Source organism: Amblyomma americanum, chromosome 1 (assembly GCF_052857255.1).
Source record: "Amblyomma americanum isolate KBUSLIRL-KWMA chromosome 1, ASM5285725v1, whole genome shotgun sequence".
NCBI lineage: Eukaryota > Metazoa > Arthropoda > Arachnida > Ixodida > Ixodidae > Amblyomma > Amblyomma americanum.
In genome coordinates this window covers 295592232-295611469 of record NC_135497.1, presented here as the reverse complement: position 1 = coordinate 295611469, position 19238 = coordinate 295592232, and the positions used below count along the sequence as shown (strand labels likewise).

The 19238-nt window shown below is 44.5% G+C and overlaps 1 protein-coding gene across 2 annotated transcripts in view; it reads right to left on the bottom strand.

Moving 5' to 3' along the window:
- Positions 1-546: 546 nt before the first annotated feature.
- The window catches only part of TM9SF3 (transmembrane 9 superfamily protein member 3), a 62359-nt gene continuing 43667 nt past the window's right edge, over positions 547-19238 (bottom strand). For both annotated transcript variants that reach the window (XM_077649561.1, XM_077649562.1), the window contains exons 10-14: positions 12836-13044; positions 10197-10343; positions 10050-10133; positions 9383-9459; positions 547-1873 (exon numbers count right to left, since the gene is read on the bottom strand). In XM_077649561.1, coding sequence (XP_077505687.1) covers positions 1806-1873; positions 9383-9459; positions 10050-10133; positions 10197-10343; positions 12836-13044 — 585 coding nt within the window. In that variant the 3' untranslated portion in view covers positions 547-1805. The remainder of the gene's footprint in view (positions 1874-9382; positions 9460-10049; positions 10134-10196; positions 10344-12835; positions 13045-19238) is intronic.

The following is a 19238-nucleotide window of genomic DNA, read 5'->3' as shown; positions in this document are numbered from 1 at the left end:
TTTACCGACAACTGCAGCAGCTCGCAGTTTGTTCCCTAAAAGGTGTTCTATTTTGAACTCCCTATCTTAAAAATTTTTGGAAGCACAAGAACTAACAGTGAAGCACTGGTTGTTGGGCAGTTTAATCGCACAATTTTATTAACATGCTCGATCTCTCTTGCTGCAACTACCCAAGAGCCACAGCCACAAAATTTCAGTGCAAGACATTGATTCCCTATTTACTTTTTTCAAGGAATGCCTAATGTGATGCTTAGAATTTTGTTCCCCAAAGTGTTAATTCATACGAGAAGCAGTCCATGAAGCTTGAAAGGAAGCACATGGGCTATTCGTTTCATAACTACTTTGCTGTTTTTCCAACATGCCCAACACAACAGGGCCGTCAGCACTGCTGCGATTCCACACAGGCGGAACGTCAGGCTGCTGTTTTACACGTGAACTTGCACCTCCAAGTGGGAATCTAAATGGCGGTGGTAGTTGGAAGCGGACCACCATGTTTCAAGCTGAAAACAGAGGATGTGTAACCAAAGAATATATCACACAGTGGAGTTTTAAATACCATATTTATAATTTATTTCAGGAGCAACCAAATATTAAAGTGAATTTTGAAAAACCCTACTATAATTCACAAAAAGAAAAGGAGGAAACGTTGTGCGTATGGTACTGTCAGACTTCGGGTACAGATAAAATAAATACTTCTGTAGAAAACTGAAACCAACTTAAGCATGCCCTTGTACACAAACTTCCACTTGGGCAAAGAAAGCTTGTAGCACTTGGTGCCACATTCATCACAGCGCTCTGCGTGATGCACAAAGCTACAACCTTTTATTCCATGGAATAATAAAATAAAAATTCAACTGACGGGAGCTCCTAGATTTCAACGTTAGTTGACCTAAAAATTGCATTATCTCGAAAGCCTTACTTTTTACCTTTACAAGAGAAAATTAAAATCACTGTTTACAAGACCTTTCTGCAGTAGTGACCCTTTTCTGGTGTCCAATAATGTGCGAAGTACTTCAAACAGCAGGTTTAATTTGTGCTAGAACAACTAACACATTCCATGCACACACAAATCTTGTTTATCCTTCAGACTGATGGCTATATTATGTACAAGAGACTATGTAAAAAGAGGCGCAAGGGCACACAAAAAACGAAGCTTTCACAACTTGTGCAGGCACTCCAGAAATGTGCAAGCTTGCCTTTCCATCTTCAGTGCCCCATCAATATGATGCAAGCAAACCCCCATACGTACATATGTACAAGAAACCACCCTGCCTGAAACTACATTTAACCGAATCTTTAAAAAGTTGTCAAAAGTCCCGTAACAAGGTAAAAGATACACTTGGGGTGTCTTAGAAGTCATTACACTGAAAACAGCCTCATTTTCACAAAGAGATAACAATACCCTCAGGTAAAACAAATCACTGCATGGCAAATAAGCTAGGAAACAAACTTCAATATAATAGTACATATAAATACAGAATGATTATCATCCAATTGAGTTTCCAACACCAACAAATGGAGGTACTTCCAAGACATTCTTCGTGATGTGGTCTGCATTCGTTACATACATCTCGTTCTAAGCGAAATGCTAGCCCATGTTTATTTCCCTCCATTCTTTAAAGCTGAGCTTCTGTTGAAAAAAAATGAGAGCAAGTGTGGTGAGAGAAGGGCATTTCATCAAACGAAACATGTGATTCTCCTTCTTTGATAGAAAGTGATGAGTTTACACAGGCACACACACACGCACACTTCCAGGCACCAGTCTCTGAACTAGAAAGAGAAAAACCAAGGACCAGCTTCTTTCCTCAGTCAATCTTGACTGTAGAGTAGATCTTACGCACAAATGCACTAGTCCCAATGAAGCCAAAGGTGCCTGCAGAAGAACAAAAGATATACAGTCAGTCCCGCAACCATACTACTTATGTAATGCTTGTCAGTTTCATGTAGAAAAATGGGCTAATAAAAATTCTAATGAAGTCAATTGTAGAACAGCTTTTCTGTTTAGCAGAGATGGTTGGTTGGTTTATGGGGTTTTGCTTTATTTAACAGTACCTACATTAATATAAGAGCCCATTTAAACAACTCCCTCTTGCAAATCAGATGTTTTAATATTTTTTTAGTGCCTTTCTGGCCTATCACCAAAAGGCCATTCTGCAAGTAAAGCCTCTCAAGTATTATTGGTTTATGGGGCTTAACATTACACTACACATAATCCCAAAAGCAGAAGATTGGACATCCATTGCCGTAGCTCAGTTGGTAGAGCACCGGACGTGACTTTCGGAGTTCATGGGTTTGGATCCCACCGGCGGCATGCGATTGTTTTTTATTCTTATCTTTAAAAGAATAATTACAATATTTAATCTCCCATTGATGAACACCACAAATTAGGAAAAAAAATTGCCTATGCCTGGTTTCAGTGAACATTGGTCATGTATGTACGTCATAACGAGCCCCTCTTTTCTCTTCCCTTGTCTGCTCAATATCCTAATTAGGTCATTTCTTATGGGCCTTTATGCAAATTTATCAGTTAAAGAAGCTTTATAAGAATAAGCAGACATTTGCAAAAAGCCCACTGCATATCGTAAAGCTAACGAAATGCCTATTTTGTGACCTTTAGAAAAAAGCGTCCCCTATGACCCTTGGTTTCAGTGGCTGTTGGCTTCCATCAAAATGCCCCTCAAGTTATTTTGTTCACCACAAATAAATAACAAGGAAAAAACAATCTGGCAGTAGTTAGCCCACAACTAACCTAACTGCAAATCTATCATGTTTGAAGAAAAAGGGGAAGCTTTAGGATGTGCACTGCACCTTTAGAAATATTCACATATTCTGAAGAAAAAAAAAAGCTTTTTAACTAAAAAATTATTGTAAAGGCCTGTAAGAAGTGGCCTAATTGGGATGTTATTTTGCCATATATTTCCTTCCAGGTGAGATATTTGAAATTTAAATCCATATTTGAAATCACCATTCTATGATACACCTGCATACCCTCGTCCCCCTTAACATCCAGATCCTCCGAAGATCTGTCGCTCGAATCACCAATGGTTCGGAGCGCCGCGCCACGCATGTGACCCGTGTGACCACACATGTGATCAATGTGAGGTGGCGTTTGCTTGGCCCACTTTTTCGCGTGCTTCACTGTCGAAGGCCTTGTGGAAATAAATTATATGCTCATTTAATGTGAGGTTATAATGTGATGGTAAACTGGTAAAAAGAGGTTCAAAGCACTTTCACTGCGAAGCACGCCAAGCCTAGTGACATCGGGCGAATGGCGCGTCACCGCAAAGTACAGTCGAACACGGATATATCGAACCCACATATATCGAATTATTGTCTGTATCGAACTCGTCAATTATCCCCTTGAAAATTCTGTGTAAAAGTATAGAAATTCGTACGTTTATATCGAACGATATTTTTATCCGCCATTGGATATATAGAACGCCGCGCGATCTTGGCACTCGCTGCACCCGCGAGCTCCGCGCCTCCCTTGAAAGGCTCGGAAAATGTGAGAGCGAGGGGGGAGGGAGGCTCGGACTGTACTCCCGCTGTGCACGCTCTCCGACTTGCGGAACAGCTTTTTTTTTTTCTCTCTCCCAATGTCTCTCATCCTTCCCCCGCGTAACCAAAAGGCAGCCAGGAACGAAGGCGCCGGCGGCCTCCTCCTTTTGCCTTTTTTTTTTCTTGTTGCTTTTTCACGAGTTTTGCTCAGCCAACCACAGCTCGTGCCTTTCGTACGTCGCTGTCGCCCTCGGAGGTCGCTGTCGCCTTCGCTGTCGCCATCGCGAGCGCTTTGTTGGCGGAAGCTGCGCACGTGAATTCTTGTGTTTTGTGCGCGTTCTTGTGTTTCGTGTTCAATATTGTTTTGCGTGCGTCTCACGACACGTGTGTGACTGGATCGTGGTGAGCTGACGCGGAAGCAATGGCCGCAGCAAGCACAAGCAGCGTCAAGAAGCGCAAGAACCTGGACTTTGCGACAAAGCTGAAAGCCATTCAGCGTGTTGAGGCAGGCGAGAAAAGTGCGACGGTGGCAGACGACTTCGGGATTCCTCGGAGCACCCTAAGCACCTTGTTAAAAAACAAGGCGGACATAAAGTCGAAAGCGGCGGAGCAACGAACGTCGGGAGCTTGTCGTGTGCGCGCTCCTGCCCACGAGAAAGTTGAAAAGGCTCTCTATGCGTGGTTTTTAGAGGTGCGGGCTAAGAACATTCCGGTGGATGGCCCAATGCTAATGGCTAAAGCCAAATGGTTTGCCGCTGCACTCGGTGATGACAACTTCGCCGACAACACAGGGTGGCTGCAGAGGTTTAAGAACCGCCATAAGATAGTTGGCAAAACCATTTCTGGGGAAAGCGGAGCCGTCATCAGCCAGGATATCCAGCAGTGGATTTCGAAGGAATGGCCGGAAATTTGCGCGAAGTTTTCACCCGCGCAAATCTTCAACGCCGACGAGACCGGGTTGTTTTGGCAGATGCTGCCCAGCAAGACGCTCGACGTCCGGGGCAGCACGTGTCACGGGGGCAAGATGAGCAAAGTCCGCGTGAGCGTTCTGCTCGCTGCCAACATGGATGGCTCTCAAAAGCTCCAGCCCTTTGTGATCGGCAAAGCAAGGGCACCGCGCTGCTTCAAAAACTGTAAGCAGCTCCCCGTTCGCTACGCCTTCAATAAGAAGGCGTGGATGACGCGTCAGCTGTTTACAGAATGGCTGCAAGCGTGGGACGCTGAACTGGGCAAGTCGGGGCGTCACGCTTGCCTTCTCGTCGATAATTGCTCGGCCCATCACACCACCTGCGAGCTCGAAAACATCGCGCTCAAGTTTCTGCCGGCGAACACGACAGCGAAGTTGCAGCCGCTCGACCAGGGCATCATTAAGTCGTTCAAAGTCGGCTACAGGAGGCGACTCATTGATAGGCTTTTGGTGAACCTCCGCATGGGCACCGAGCTTAAGGTTGACCTGCTGGGGGCCATTCAAATGATGACGGGCGCCTGGAGAGATGTGAAGCAGGATACCGTGGCCAACTGCTTCCGGAAGGCAGGCCTCGTGACGGCCGAACTTCCCGAAACCTGCGAAGACGGCGACGGCGACAACGAGCGCAATGGACGACGCGTTTCGCGAGTTGTCGTCCCTTTTCCCGGCTGCCGTTCCAGCCGAAGTGTCTGCTGACGATTTTGTGAACGTTGACAGCAATGTTCAGGCTGTTGCGAGCCTCGCCGACGAGGACATTGTAGCTGCAGTCGCAGGGACCCAGGCCGACAGCTCGAGTGGTGACGAAGATCCTGCGGACGAGGGGGGCGGCTACACGCTCGTACTCCACCGCTGAAGTGGCGGCCGCGTTCAGCTTGATTCGCCGTTGTTGCGGCGACATGGAAGGAACCGGGCTTTCGCACCTGAACAGCCTCGATAAGATCGAGGTTGGAGTCTTTAATTTCATTTGCAAGGCGAAGAAGCAGACGAACATAAGCGATTTTTTTTCACGCAAATAAAGCATTACGTTGCGTCGTGTGTGCGGAAATAGTTGTCATTCCTGAATGCTCCGATCGGTAGGTCATCGTCCGCCACAGGTAAAGTCTCTGGGCCTGTATTTTTTTATATCGAATTTTTAATATATCGAATTAATTCGCGATCCCCTTCGAGTTCGATATATCCGTGTTCGACTGTAATGCAATGTAGCATCGGTGCACCCCATTCTATTTTTCGGGCAGTATAACGTTTTGTCCTTTCTAGTGCGAAAGCGGAGCGCACAATACTAGTTAGGCCCGTTTCACATGCTTCGATTGAAATGAAAATGGTCGGCCTAGTTGGTGACACCACTGTGCTATTTTCGGGCAGTGCTTTCCCGTGCAACGCATACACAGCGAATTTGGTCAAAGGGACAGGCAAGGTTGCTTGATGTTTACATAAGCAAGCCATGAATAAACGCGACAAATGCTACACGTTACGACCAGCATATTTTTAGGTGCAAGGCAATATTTCGTATGTTTTGACTAGAATAAACAGCTTTGCTTCCACCGCGGCAACAGCTCCCATGTGACCCCACGTTGCAAGCCGTCTCGGCACTCCCCATTGGTCAATCGCAGAGCAAACACACCAACACTGCGACTGAATACCAACCGGACGGGACTCGATCGCAAGCTGTCTGCAGTTAGACTGACGGCCTTCCCCAGTCACAGACCGACAGAATTCGCAGTGCCGCAGGGAAAAATTGCATGCATGTGAAACAGGCCTTAGCAGCACTGCAGCACCACATGTTCATGGTTCCAGGAAGATTTCGGAGCACGGAACGTGTGTGGTCGTGCAGGCAGTTATCGTCTATCAGCTCCCAGCGTAACGCACTACGCAAGCAAAATTATGCACACATGAAGTAATTCTTATGGCTGATTTTTTTCCCCCGAATGACCAAGTTCCAAGTGGGGGTGCGGCCCCTACACGAATATATATGGTAAAAGGTATTGCAAGTTCTCCCTTGCTCTAGTAGGCCCACTTTCACCGAATGGTAGTTTTCAGGTCCTTATGAGCCTCAACATTACACAAAACAGCCATGAAAGTGCAGTGCACTTCAAGTTGCAGCGCAAAAATGAAGGAAAATTAAAGAATGAAGAAATTTTTGGGCAAATCTCAGCTCCATAAAAAACTTGTGCCAACAAAATGTGCACATGGACACCTGTGATGTCACTTCTAGGGTATAACAGGCGAGAAGAGCATGTGGTTGAAATATTGAAATAAAAAAAAAACCTTCCAAGAACATACTGTAAATTGCAGAGATGCGTTACTTTAAAATCACAATAATTAGCTAGTGAACTATGCCATATTCATTTCTGAAGTGAAGAAAAAGCCACTCTCTAAGCTTTGCAGCACGAGGCAACTTGGTGCTCTTTCCGCGCCAAGCTGAAGCAGCAAGTGAGGCACTCTGGAAGCTCAGTGCAAATACCATAAAACCTCGTTATAGACCACAAGTAAAAAATCGTAAAATAGTTCGCTATAGCTGAAATTCGTAGTATAAAATGTCACAAACGCGAGTAACAGCGGCGCAATTCAGTTAATGAAGAGACAGCAGTTCTGGCGATCCTTGCTAAAGAAACGAAGTGACGTTTTCCCAGGTTTCGGAGGCGTTTCGAAGGCGCTCACAGCTGTTCTGAAGACCGCAAAAACCCGAGTGCCAGTTAGGTTGGCTTTCCCGCATCACTGCCATGTTGCGTGGAAAGCGGTCCGTCAGAGCGAGAGCTATCGCCGTTTTCACCACCAATCACTTGTGCAGTGCTACGAAGCCTGCCGCCTGCTATCCAAACGGGCACAGTTTGGCTCTGGGGAGTTCGACATATCCGTTTCATGGCCAACCGCGTTTGATATAAAAAGTACAAATTGCATGCGTTTGTCAAAAATATTTACGAAAAGTTCGATATGGGCAATAATTCGTAATATCAGTGTTTGTTATAATGAGGTTTGACTGTACAGCTCCCACTGATGACATGTTGCAAATGACTATGGTGCCTAATTCAAACTGTCTGCACGACTCCATCATGGCATGCACTTTCTTTCGCTATGTCACTCTAAAAAAATTCAGGACGGCACTTTGTTGAACTAAAGTGCGGTGAAGTGAAAGCCTTTAGAGCGGTGTTGCTGCTTGTGTCACTGATGTGTGGTTAGGATGTTGATTAAGTACACAATTGTTTGTGAATCGTCACATGCTGGAGACACTGGAGGAGTTTGGGAGGCATTCGCCTGATTCGACGCCTTTCCACAAACACTCTCCAGCGTCCTTACGCTAGACATCTATTAGCTTGGGGCAACCTAAAAACATTGAAAAATAATAAGCCCCTGCCTGCACCACTGACGTATAACACAAGGAGAATTACATATGTATTGGCAGGAAGTAGCGTTGTCTTTAGCACACTCAGCTGCGGAACGGAAAGATGGTGGTTCAAATCCTGCTGTGCGCAAGGATTTTTTTTTTTCTTATCGAGTTGATGTCATTTGATTGACAGCCATAGTGTGACAGATTTTGCAGACAGACGGACAACGATGAGACATTAAAGGCTTTCACTTTAAAATAATACCCCCATAGTTGGCGATTATTCTCTTTGTGCACCAAGTAACAAAGCCAAAGGAAGAGCATGCTGTGGTAGAGTAGCGCAGGCAGTTCAAACTGGGTGCCACAAGCATTGCAACACGTCACCAGTGGGCGTACCATTTACACTCGTCTTCCTGCCCGCCTCGTGTGCTCAGTTTCGGTTTCATGCACAAAAAAGCACCGATTTCCTCGAGCTGCAGGGTTTTAAAAACTGACCTTTTCTTTGTTTCAAAAACTGATATGGCATTGTCTTGTTCGTGGCTTCAAACTTGCCACTGGCTCTAACCACCACTGTGCTCATTTAAAATTTAACACTTTGGTTATTTAGCTACATGAACAATATCTTTTATCATAATTGACATCTGCAGCAGGTCACAGTTTCTTCCTGAAAAGATTCTATTTTGGTACTCATATTCTTTTAGAACAGCACAGAAAAGCAGTCACTCTCCCCCCAGAGCAGGAAATTCTGAATGAGAAGACCCCAGCTACCATTCCAAAATTTATTTTGAGCATGGAACAATACCCCCCCGCACAGTCCCAGTGAGAGTAGCCCACGAGTTTACACCTGCAGAAAATTTCCTACCACAACAGAGCACTCAAGTTCTTTTACATAAGAAATCAGGTGAAACACATATTTAGACATATATAATGCAAGGAAGGAGATTTGAGATTTCATGAAAAAAAAAAAACATGATCATAATGTGATCACCATTTGTTCAAAGCCAACAACACCTGAGGCAGCAAGGACACGAAAACAAAAAAGAAAGCACGCAAAAATACCCGAGCAAACGTATACGTCAACATTGTATGAGAGGCAACACTTCAAAAATGTGTGCTACATCGTCGACCACAGCAGAGCCTCCGACTGCAATAATGAACAGGGTCTCCTGCGCAGCAGCAGCCGCAGTCATTGCCATACCACAGCAGGTGCGAGCTTTGTGCTGTGCCCGTTCATGCTTTGATTTCCCTACTGAACTCCTGCAGTGCTTTCTCTTTCTCAATGGCTCGCGCTGTCTTATTTCAATGTTTAAAGCCACCCACTCGTTTGCCCGTATGCACACGCTAGCGCGCTGCACAGGGGCTTCAAAAAGTTGGCTTCTCCTACTTGTCCTATCAGCACGTGAGCATGGTGGTGAAGGTTACCTCTAGTATCTAGAGGAGCTATGGGGGAAAAAAATCGCGCAATTTCGCGCCTTGATTCCAAATATCACACCAGGTGCATTTTGAAACCGGTGGTGCGAGTAAAAAAAAAAAAAAACTCGCATTATATTCGTGCAAATACAGTATATGGTCTACATTAACACAACAGCACTCACCACACAACACTCCAAGGGCAAAGCTGAACAGAGCCATGTAACCAAAATAAAACACCGTCTGAAACAGGCCATACATCCTGAAAGAAGAAAAAAAAAGAATAGGCAGATTATAAAAATCTGAGCATACTCCAAAAAATGCACGAGCGTTTCCAGTGAAGCGAAATCCATTATTTTATGATTAAGTACACGAGACATATTACTTCTACTTTGGCATGCTGCAAAGTATAAAAAAATTACCATTGAAAGAATTCTTGAGTAGAAAATTTATTTCACATAGCTGGATCCTTCATATGTGCTTAACACCTACACACACTATGGTAATTGGCAATTGATTTCTATGCAAAACTAGCTGCAAACAGCAATGTGAACATGTTACCTTTAGGCCTTTGACTATCTCAGACTACTAGATTTTCAAGTTCCTTCATTTCACTTCATGGAGGGTCCCGGTACCCCCTACAGAGCGACAGCTGTAAGCCATGCGGCAATCAAATCCAGAGCATTTTGCTAACTAGGAGCAGCAGCTAAATGCATATTGGCACCTAAAAAAGAGTAACTACATCCCAACACACTTCATGTGCTACTACACCCACGACTGAAATCTGCTCAGAAGCACACACAAAAAATATTAGAAGCAGTAGTTCACGAACAATACGAACTAATTACTCACTTCGTTTTAAAGAAATAATAGTAGAAGGAGTACAGATAGACATATCCTGCTGTGGAAGCACCTGCCAGGAAACTTGTCCACTGCCTGCAATACGTAAAAAGGACACGGTAAGTATTGTACAAAAGATGTGTCAGCTCTCCATCGTACCATCTGTAGTCCTCTGCATTCAGAAGGAAGTATGTGCAGACAATGGTAACACAAATGGTCACAATGGTCAGGATCAAGAACACCAGCAGCATGAAGCCATAGACGTAGTAGATCTTGTAGGCCCAGAAAGATGTGAAGATGAAATACCTGTAAATTGAAAGGACAACCACAATGAAGTGATTAAAAAGTGCAAACAGTAAGTGGAATATTTCAGGTACAAGAACAGAGAACAACGTGTCAACTTGTTAAACAATTGGCTCTATCAAAACTTGTTATACAGCTCAGACCATTTATAACGTAACCGCTTATAATGCGAGACCGCATTGTATGCAGCTTTTTGTGCTAACCGCTGTACTTCCCATAGAGTTCAATGTATTACCGTACCACTTCATACACAGCAGCGCGTAACCGAAGACCGCATATAGTGCGGTTTCTTGAAAGCTTGGTGGCCCATGTACAGGCACGGGCCTGTGGGTACCGACGGGTGCGAGGAGCGTGCTTCCCAGGTTGCGCAAGAAGGGGGCAGCAGGCGGGGCAGGGGGGAGTGTTGTCAGCATGGTTCAACGCAAGGCTGAAGGCAGGAGAGGATAGAAAAAAAAAAACCCCAAAGCAGGCGTTTTTCCTTTCACTCTCCGATGCACCTCTCTTAGGCACAGCCAGATGCGGGAAACAGATGCGGGAAACTTTGGCAATTCACTGCCGTGACTGTGAATATGAGGGTGCTCCGGATTTCCCACAATCTGTAATTGTCGACCGGCATCCTGTGAAAATCGCAAGGGAGATATTGGAGGCGCTAGAGATTGATAGGACGGGCAGTGGCTGCGTAAGCATGCCATCAATCGGCCTTTCAAAAAAGGAGATGATGTATCTGAGCGGGTATCGAGTGACATGACTTTTTGTATGCTGCGCCATTTTTAGTTTTTGTCTTCCCCCCTTTCATGTGCCTATATATCTTTCAATGTTTCTAATATACGTCAGTCGGAAGTTAGCGCCTGTCCTTCGTCTTTCTTTGCATCCGTGCTTTTTTTTTTTTGCGCTTTTCGTCTTACAATGCATTACCAACTTAGCCTGCACCCACACCCTACTAATCCCCTTAGAGTTCGATATACCCGGGATTGACTGTATATGCGGCTTAACATCCCAAACCTGTGTGTGGGTTATGAAAGGCGCCGTAGTGGATGATTCCAGATTAATTTCGATTACCCAGGGTTCTTCCCACATGCGCAGGCAATAAATAAGCAGCCCACAAGGTGGTCTCTGCATTTTTGCCTCCGTAAAAATAATGCCATCATAGCCCAGGTAGATACTGTGACCTTGGGCTCTGCAGCTAAACACCAAAGCCACTGAGCCATTTTGACGGGAATCGTAATTTTACAGGGTAACGAATGAGAGTTCGACATATTCAGGTAAAGTTGAGTGCTGTTTTCCCTTATAACCGGATAAAAAATTGGGCAAGTTGGTTTAGATCCATATCAACAGGGAGGCAGTGCAAACATGACAACAAAGGAGATGTTGCAGGACGCTATCAACCACAGGTTTTGTTGAGACATGAAGGAACTTGCAACAACAAAAAAAACTTAATTAGGCATACCACAAAATTTAGTGAAATACAGCACATCAGCTGCTTATGATATGTCTTTAACATGCAGTGCTAAGTACATAATACAGCAAACCAGCGAATGCATTTATATAAAACAAAGTGTAAGGCGGGGGTTTATTTAAAAGAGCTGGGAGGAAGAGAGCAGCAGCGAGAACAATCCGAGGGCAACCAGGTCGGGCACAGACACACGTGGCGATAGCAATACGGCTGACGCGCAGGGCCATCTTCGTTTTCACGAGTTATCTGCTTTGTCTGGGTCATCATCTTCTTCACAATTACCCCCGGGGCGAAGAGGAGCCACCCTGGCTCCATCATCTTCTTCACACAAAGTAAACACAAGAGACCGCTTTCGAAGAATAAATATGCGAATTTTCCTCACTGCAGGAAACGCAGCGATGTTCCACTGTTTGCTAACATAAATTTTCTGCATGACCGACTTACTGCACAAATTCATGTCGTTAGCAGCTTACCACATGTTCAAAGAGAAAAATGCATATGTGAATCTGCTGTTAGTAGTGCTTTCCGATAAAACAAATCGGTTTTCTTGTGAATAAACACAGCAAAAATAAATAGGACAGAAGAACAAGCACACACAGTTCTTCTGTCCAGTCGCCAACTTATCCAGCAACATACTCTGATTTGATTTTCTTGAGTAGATCGGTCATGAAAATTGGTTTCCTTTCTTGCATAGAAGATGAGGGCCAAGTTGCACATGAGAGCAAAGCCAAGCTACCGGGTAGTGGAATAAGATGTACAGGCAGTCTTACATAAAAAGTGCAGAGCTTTGCCACCAAAATTTCAGATAACTTTTGTGTGCAACTGACATGAAGTGTACCTTGATAGCTCCGCGCCTTTGTTTTCAAAAAGTGAGTGCTTGTCTGAAATAGAACTTTTACAGTTAAGCCTAATTTGTATCAGTTTAACAGATGCACCTTACTCATGCTCCCTTTGAGTGCTCTTGCAGAATGCAGATGGCATCATCAACTATCTGCAACTAAAAAAGAAAAAAAAGAAAAAGAACCAAGAACCAAGAACTTACATCTCAATGAAGATGGAACCAAATGGCAGGATCCCTCCCAGAACAACAATTACTGAAGGCTCCATGAACCACTTCTTTTCTGGGATGGGCCGGGGAACAGCATTGATCCGACAAGGGTAGTTGGGCTGCCCAGCCAGATTGCGCCCCAGCACAGTGCCCACAAGTGTCAATGGGAGGATTATGAACAGGCAGATGCATGTCACTGCCACCTGAACGCAAAGAGAAAAATTCTTGTTCAAGGTGCGGTGGTCATAAAGATCACCACTGTGTTCTGTGGAAGCTGCAAGCACAGATAAAAGCCTTTCCAAATTCACCAAAATTCCCTGAGATTTACTAGCACACTAGTTCAGCACTACAATTCAACCACACACTTCACTCACAATATGTGCAATTTGCATTTCCAAAAAGCTGCTCAGGTGACGCAGGCAGTCACAATCGCATTTGTATAAAGACAGCTTACTTCAGGATTCACTGCCTATTTCTGGCAAAACAGTCCGAACAAAAAACAAATTCTATGACACTAGCGTGGCCGAGTGAAGCAGAGAAACAAGTGCTGTCACCCAAGTACCCCACGCCGCACAAAACCCATACATGAGTGCAGTGTGCTGTCCATTTCTTAAGGTGCGCTTATGCACGGCATAAAACTAATGAGACATGCGCTCTTTTCTGAATTACTGACACCAGGTGTAGAACGTGTGCTCCATGGTTTTGCTGTTTTGCGAAAGTGTAGCACCATGCAGCCAGCAAAATATTCATTAAGAAAGACCTTAACCTGAGCAGGCATTTGCAAAACGGAGTTCTTAAACTAGGTTCTATGGAAACTTAGACTTCCGTTGATTGGCTTTCGGGTTTCAAAGGACCTAAACCCATGCAGCCACAGCCCCCACCTTTCCTTTACCTACTCTATTTGGGACTAATCAAGTTTTATTTGCAAACTGCAGACTGTTTCATTATACAGCCAGTCATTATTAATTAAATTTGGTCATTACTTGACAGCTTGTACAGCTGCATGCTCTTTTTTACATCCATGTTAGGCAGGCAAGGATGGAAGCCTAGACACGAGTTCCTCAGCACCTTTTGAAAGCGACACAGCATTCCCCGAGGTTAAATAGATTGAGAACCCTTGTGCTAGAATGCTAAGAAGCAGTCTACATCACAGCGAAGGAGTGGCCTGCAGCTTCAAATATGAGTACCGTTCTAGCAAGCATGCTGAAAGGGCCACACAAGAAAGCATTTCCAGCACATACAACAAGGCTGTAAAGGCTAACACATCAGCACCAATATTAAGATCTCGGCAGTATACTAAAGCACAGCAAAGAACCCTCTGACAAAATATGACAACAAACACAAGACTGGACGGACCATGGGACCATTTGCATCTGATAAAAGAGCATGCTACACTCCATCCAGCAACACATTCCAGCACTGCATGGAAGTGTGTGTTGTCATTTTCTGCACATGGCAGTCTTGTGACTGCCTAACTTTGTGACCTAAAGTGGCTGAGGAGACAAAACAATGGGCTTCTTTCAGAAAAACACAAGTAGCACCACAGAGATCATGCTAAGTTGGCCAAGTTCAATTCAGTTCCAGAGAAGCAGTTCAAGTGGGAAGGCCTGACCTGGCACATCTGTACCTGCATGGCCTATACCTGACAAGGGTAAATGACTACAAGCTGCAGAAGCCATGAAATGATTACACATCACTAAAAGCAAAGGTGGAAACAAGATGTTCAGTAGCTGTTTCTTTGTAGCCTTGTGTCACCTTGACACACTAGACATTTGTTACATTTTGTTCGTTCAGTTTGCCAGAATCTTAATTTCACTGAGCTGTGTGAAGGCACCATTGATGGTGTTCAAATGACCAGTGGGGACTTGTACTTGTGGCAAAGGGATCATCCCTAAACTATGTAAGACAATTTAATCTGCAATATTGCAGTTTGTCACTGACTTGCACAAGAGGTCACCACCTGTCATTGTTGTAAACTGGGCTATTCTGGCAGGCTTATTGGCTATTTCACTGTGTATTGAATGGTTGTTGTGTGTTGTGTGTTGGGTTTTATGGCACATAGGCAGCTAAGGCCATCATGCGCCAAACTCAAGGTGTAGAATTGGCTTTCTGTAGAATGTTTACGAATATCAAAAAATGCCGATGGCGTAGATGACCTAAAAACATTGTGCTGCCTAGTAAAAGAAGAGAAGAAATTTGGAAATCGCTAATGGTAAAAGCCTTAAAGAAGGTCAGGCAGCCTTAGCGGCTATCCTTGGCTAGGCAAGGATCCTGAGGCTCCCAACCAATCAAATAAAAAGCCTCAGCCTACTTCTCAGGAATGAGAAAGTGGCTGAGGTGTATCATGTAATAAAGGGAACCAGTGGTTCAAAAATTACAGTTTTTCGAGGACGCCCGCTGCTTTTAAAAAGCTAAAAACGGAGGGTATGTTAACAATGGCATTATCAGCTAAGAGCAATGTTGGGTGAAAAGGAATGTATTCATGATAAAATTGAGTGAAGTACTTTTTTCTTAGTTTTTCTAGTTTCACACATGAGAATAGAATGTGGTTAACAGTAAGTTCTTCTCCGCATTCCTCGCTACCAGGTTTATCTTGTTTTGTTAGCAGGAAGTTGTGCGTGAGGTGCGTGTGGCCTATTCGCAGACGGCATAAAACCACTTCTTTAAAACGTTCCTGGTGCACACATGACTTAAATTCACCCAAAACTGGTTTTACAAAGTGCAGTTTATTATTCACTTCGCTGTTCCAACGCGACTGCCATTTCTGTCTTAATTTCTGTTGAACTAATTTCATGCAGTCATTAAAGGGTATATCTACTTTTTTTATTTCCTTGCCCCGAGCTTGAGCGGCACACAAATCTGCTCTCTCATTTCCTTTTATTCCGATGTGGCTCGGGACCCAGCAGAGTTTAATGTTTTGTCCTCGAGCTGTTGCTGTTACAATGTTGTGTATGATGTCCCCAAGTATGGGAGTGGTTGCGTTTCTAGAGTGGAGGGCTGTAAGTACACTTAAAGAGTCTGTGTAAATAATAGTGTTTTTGAGGTTCTCATTTAATATTTTTTTTGTTGCCACACATACTGCATAACATTCTGCGCTGAAGATGGATGCGCACTGTGGAAGTCGCATTGCTGTCTCCGAATTTCCTCGCACCACTGCGCTTCCTACGTAAACATTCGTTTTTGAACCGTCAGTGTAAAAGTCCGTAAAACTACTGTATTTTTCTTCGAGTGCAAGGAATTCCTGTACTATATGTTGTTTTGGAGTTTGTTTTTTTTGGAACTGCGTAAGGGTAAAATCACAGATTGCCGGAAAATTGTGCCATGGAGGCAGTGGAGCTCGTCTTCGAGCAATGGCAGGTAATGTGTCCAGTACTCCAAGGTTTTGACACATCTCTTCAAAACGCAGGAGGAGTGGCCTGATAGCTTGTGGTTTGTTGTTAAAAAGTGTTCTTGATGGGCACTTTGTGACTATGGGGTAACATAGGTGTTTGGGAAGCGAACGGATTTTTAAAACGTACGAGCACGTGAGCATGGTTCTTCGGTCCTCGAGTGATGGTTCGTTGGTTTCTACATAAAGACTGTTAATGGGTGATGTCCTGTAAGCACCAGTGGAGAGACGCAAACCCAAGTTATGCACTGTATCTAGTCGTTTAAGGTATGATGGTCTCGCTGACCCATACACTATACATCCATAATCAAGGGTAGAGCGTACTACAGAGCGGTAAACTTTTAGAAGGCATGTCCTGTCGGCACCCCAATGTTTTCGTGACAGCACTTTGAGTATGTTGAGGGATCGGGAGGCTTTCTTTTTCAGTGCATTTATATGAGGCAGGAAAGTGAGCTTTTTGTCAAAGGTTACGCCTAGGAATTTGTGCTCATTTTTTACCGGTAGCTGTGTTTTGTTGAGGTGTATAAATGGGTCAGCCTGTAAGCCTCGCTTAATAGAGAAAAGAATGGCCACGGTTTTCTGTGTGGAAAACCGGAAACCGTTCTCGTCTGCCCAGGTCACCAGTTTATCCATTGTCAGCTGTATCTGTCTCTCGCATGTTACCAGGTTTGAGGATGTGCAGGCTATTTGCAGATCGTCAACATAGACGGAATACATAATGGCCTTCGGTATTACTTTGGCTATGGAATTTACTTTAATAACAAACATTGTCGTGCTCAAAATACACCCCTGAGGAACCCCGTTCTCTTGAACAAAGCCCCTGGACACGGTTGATCCTAGGCGCACTTGAAATGAGCGTTCGGAAAGGAAGTCCTTCAGGCAGTTCAACATCCTGCCACGGATGCCAAGATCTGCTAAGTCACGAAGGATGCCGAACCTCCAGGTGGTGTCGTATGCTTTTTCGAGGTCAAAAAAGACGGCAAGACAGTGCTGTCTGTGTATAAAAGCCTCTCGGACAGTATTTTCTAGGCGAGTTAAGTGGTCTGTTGTTGAGCATGCTTTCTTAAAACCGCACTGATGGATGTCAATAAGCTCAAGAGATTCAATCAGAAAAGTTAGTCTTTTATTCAGCACACTTTCGAATGATTTGGCAAGGCAGCTGGTAAGGGCTATCGGCCTGTAACTAGTAGGGGATGTTGGTTGTTTTCCAGATTTCAGGAATGGTACAATAACTGCTTTCTTCCAGGCTTTCGGCAATCTTCCGAGCACCCACACTTGGTTAAAAAACTTCAAGAGCGCCTCCACAGATGGCTGGGAAAGATGTGCTAGCATTTCGTAATGTATATTGTCAGGGCCAGGCGCTGTCTTTTTTCCGGCCGAGAAAACTTCGTTTATTTCTTGGAGTGTTATTAAACCATTGTACGGTTCTTTTGTGCAGCCCGTTGTTGGAAGTCTATGTTTCTCCACTGCATGTTTATGCTTTAAAAATGTTTCTGTGTAGTGTGAAGAACTAGAAATGTTTGAGAAATGTTCTCCCAAGATGTTTGCCTGTTCCTCTATATTTGTCTGTGTACCTGGAGCTGTTAAGAAAGGAATTGTGTAAGGAGAAAAGCTTCTGTTAAACTTGTGGACTTGTTCCCACATTTTTTTGGACGTAACTGAACTATTTATGCATGATACGTAGCTTCTCCATGATATTCTTTCGGCATTTCGGCGGATGTACCGAGCTTTTGCTCTCGTCTTTTTAAAGTTGATGAGGTTATCTTGAGTTGGGTATCTTCGAAAAACTCCCCAAGCTTTATTTTGCTTCTTTTTTGCTTCCCGGCATTCCTGCGTGTACCATACCTTGTTGTTTTGTCGTACTATTCCTGACGATTGCGGAATAGCTTGGCACGCAGCATCAATAATGCAGCTTGTAAAAATTTCATTCAGTTCGTCAACGTTAAGACTGTTTGAAAATAATTTCTCCAGGCTAGCCTTTTCACTAAATAGTTGCCAGTCGGCTAGGTGTAGTTTCCAACGGCGTGGTTTACTAGGGATGACTGATGGTGGCGATGAAAAGTTAATCACTACCGGAAGATGATCGCTTCCGTACGGGTTATCGAGAACATCCCACTTAAAATCGGTAAAAACGGAAGAAGAGCTAAAAGATAAATCTATGCAACTCATTTTTCCTGAGGCTGGAGAGCAATATGTGGGTTTGCCTGTATTGAGTAGGCAAACATTATTGCACAGAATAAAATCTTCTAATATACGGCCCCTAGTGTCTGTCTGTTCACTCCCCCAGAAAGGGGAGTGTGCATTAAAATCCCCAACTACCAGATATGGCTCTGGTAGCTGATTAAAAAGTGATTCTAGGTCATGAAGTGTTACTGTGAGGTGTGGCTGAAGGTATACTGAACATATGGTAATTGTTTTAAAGCTAATGACGGTGACTGCAATGGCTTCATAATTCGTCTGCAGCTGGATTTCACGTGTTGCAACACCGCTCTTAACAACGACAGCAACACCTCCAGAGAGCCTATCTGCCTGCTCACGGTCACGGCGAAAGACTTTATAATTCTTAAAAATATTTTTTTGTAAAGGTCCCAAATTGGTCTCCTGAAGGCACAGTGCTACAGGAGACATAGAGCGTAGGAGATCTGTTGCATCGCTGTAGTTATTTAAAATTCCACGGCAGTTCCAGTGGATAAGGAACGCCATGATTATTTTAAGGAGGAGTGTTTTGAGACCTCAGGTCCCTCCTTGTTGAGGGCCTGTTATTGTGGTTTTTTCTTTTTTCCGGTCAAGAGAGCCCCGTCGCCGTTGCGACCGAGGCGAGCTTTGACTTGTATCCATCGCCTCCATGGAGGCGCTGGAGTTCCGCGGGGAGCCCGCGGGCAGGGGGGTGGTAGACTTCTCCCGAACGGGGGAAGCCTTGCGGGCTGCCGACTTGGAGGACGGCCGGCCCGTTGTTGGGGGTGGCATAGCAGCTCTCGCTGCATCTGCCAGGGGCGCGGATGGCCCTGC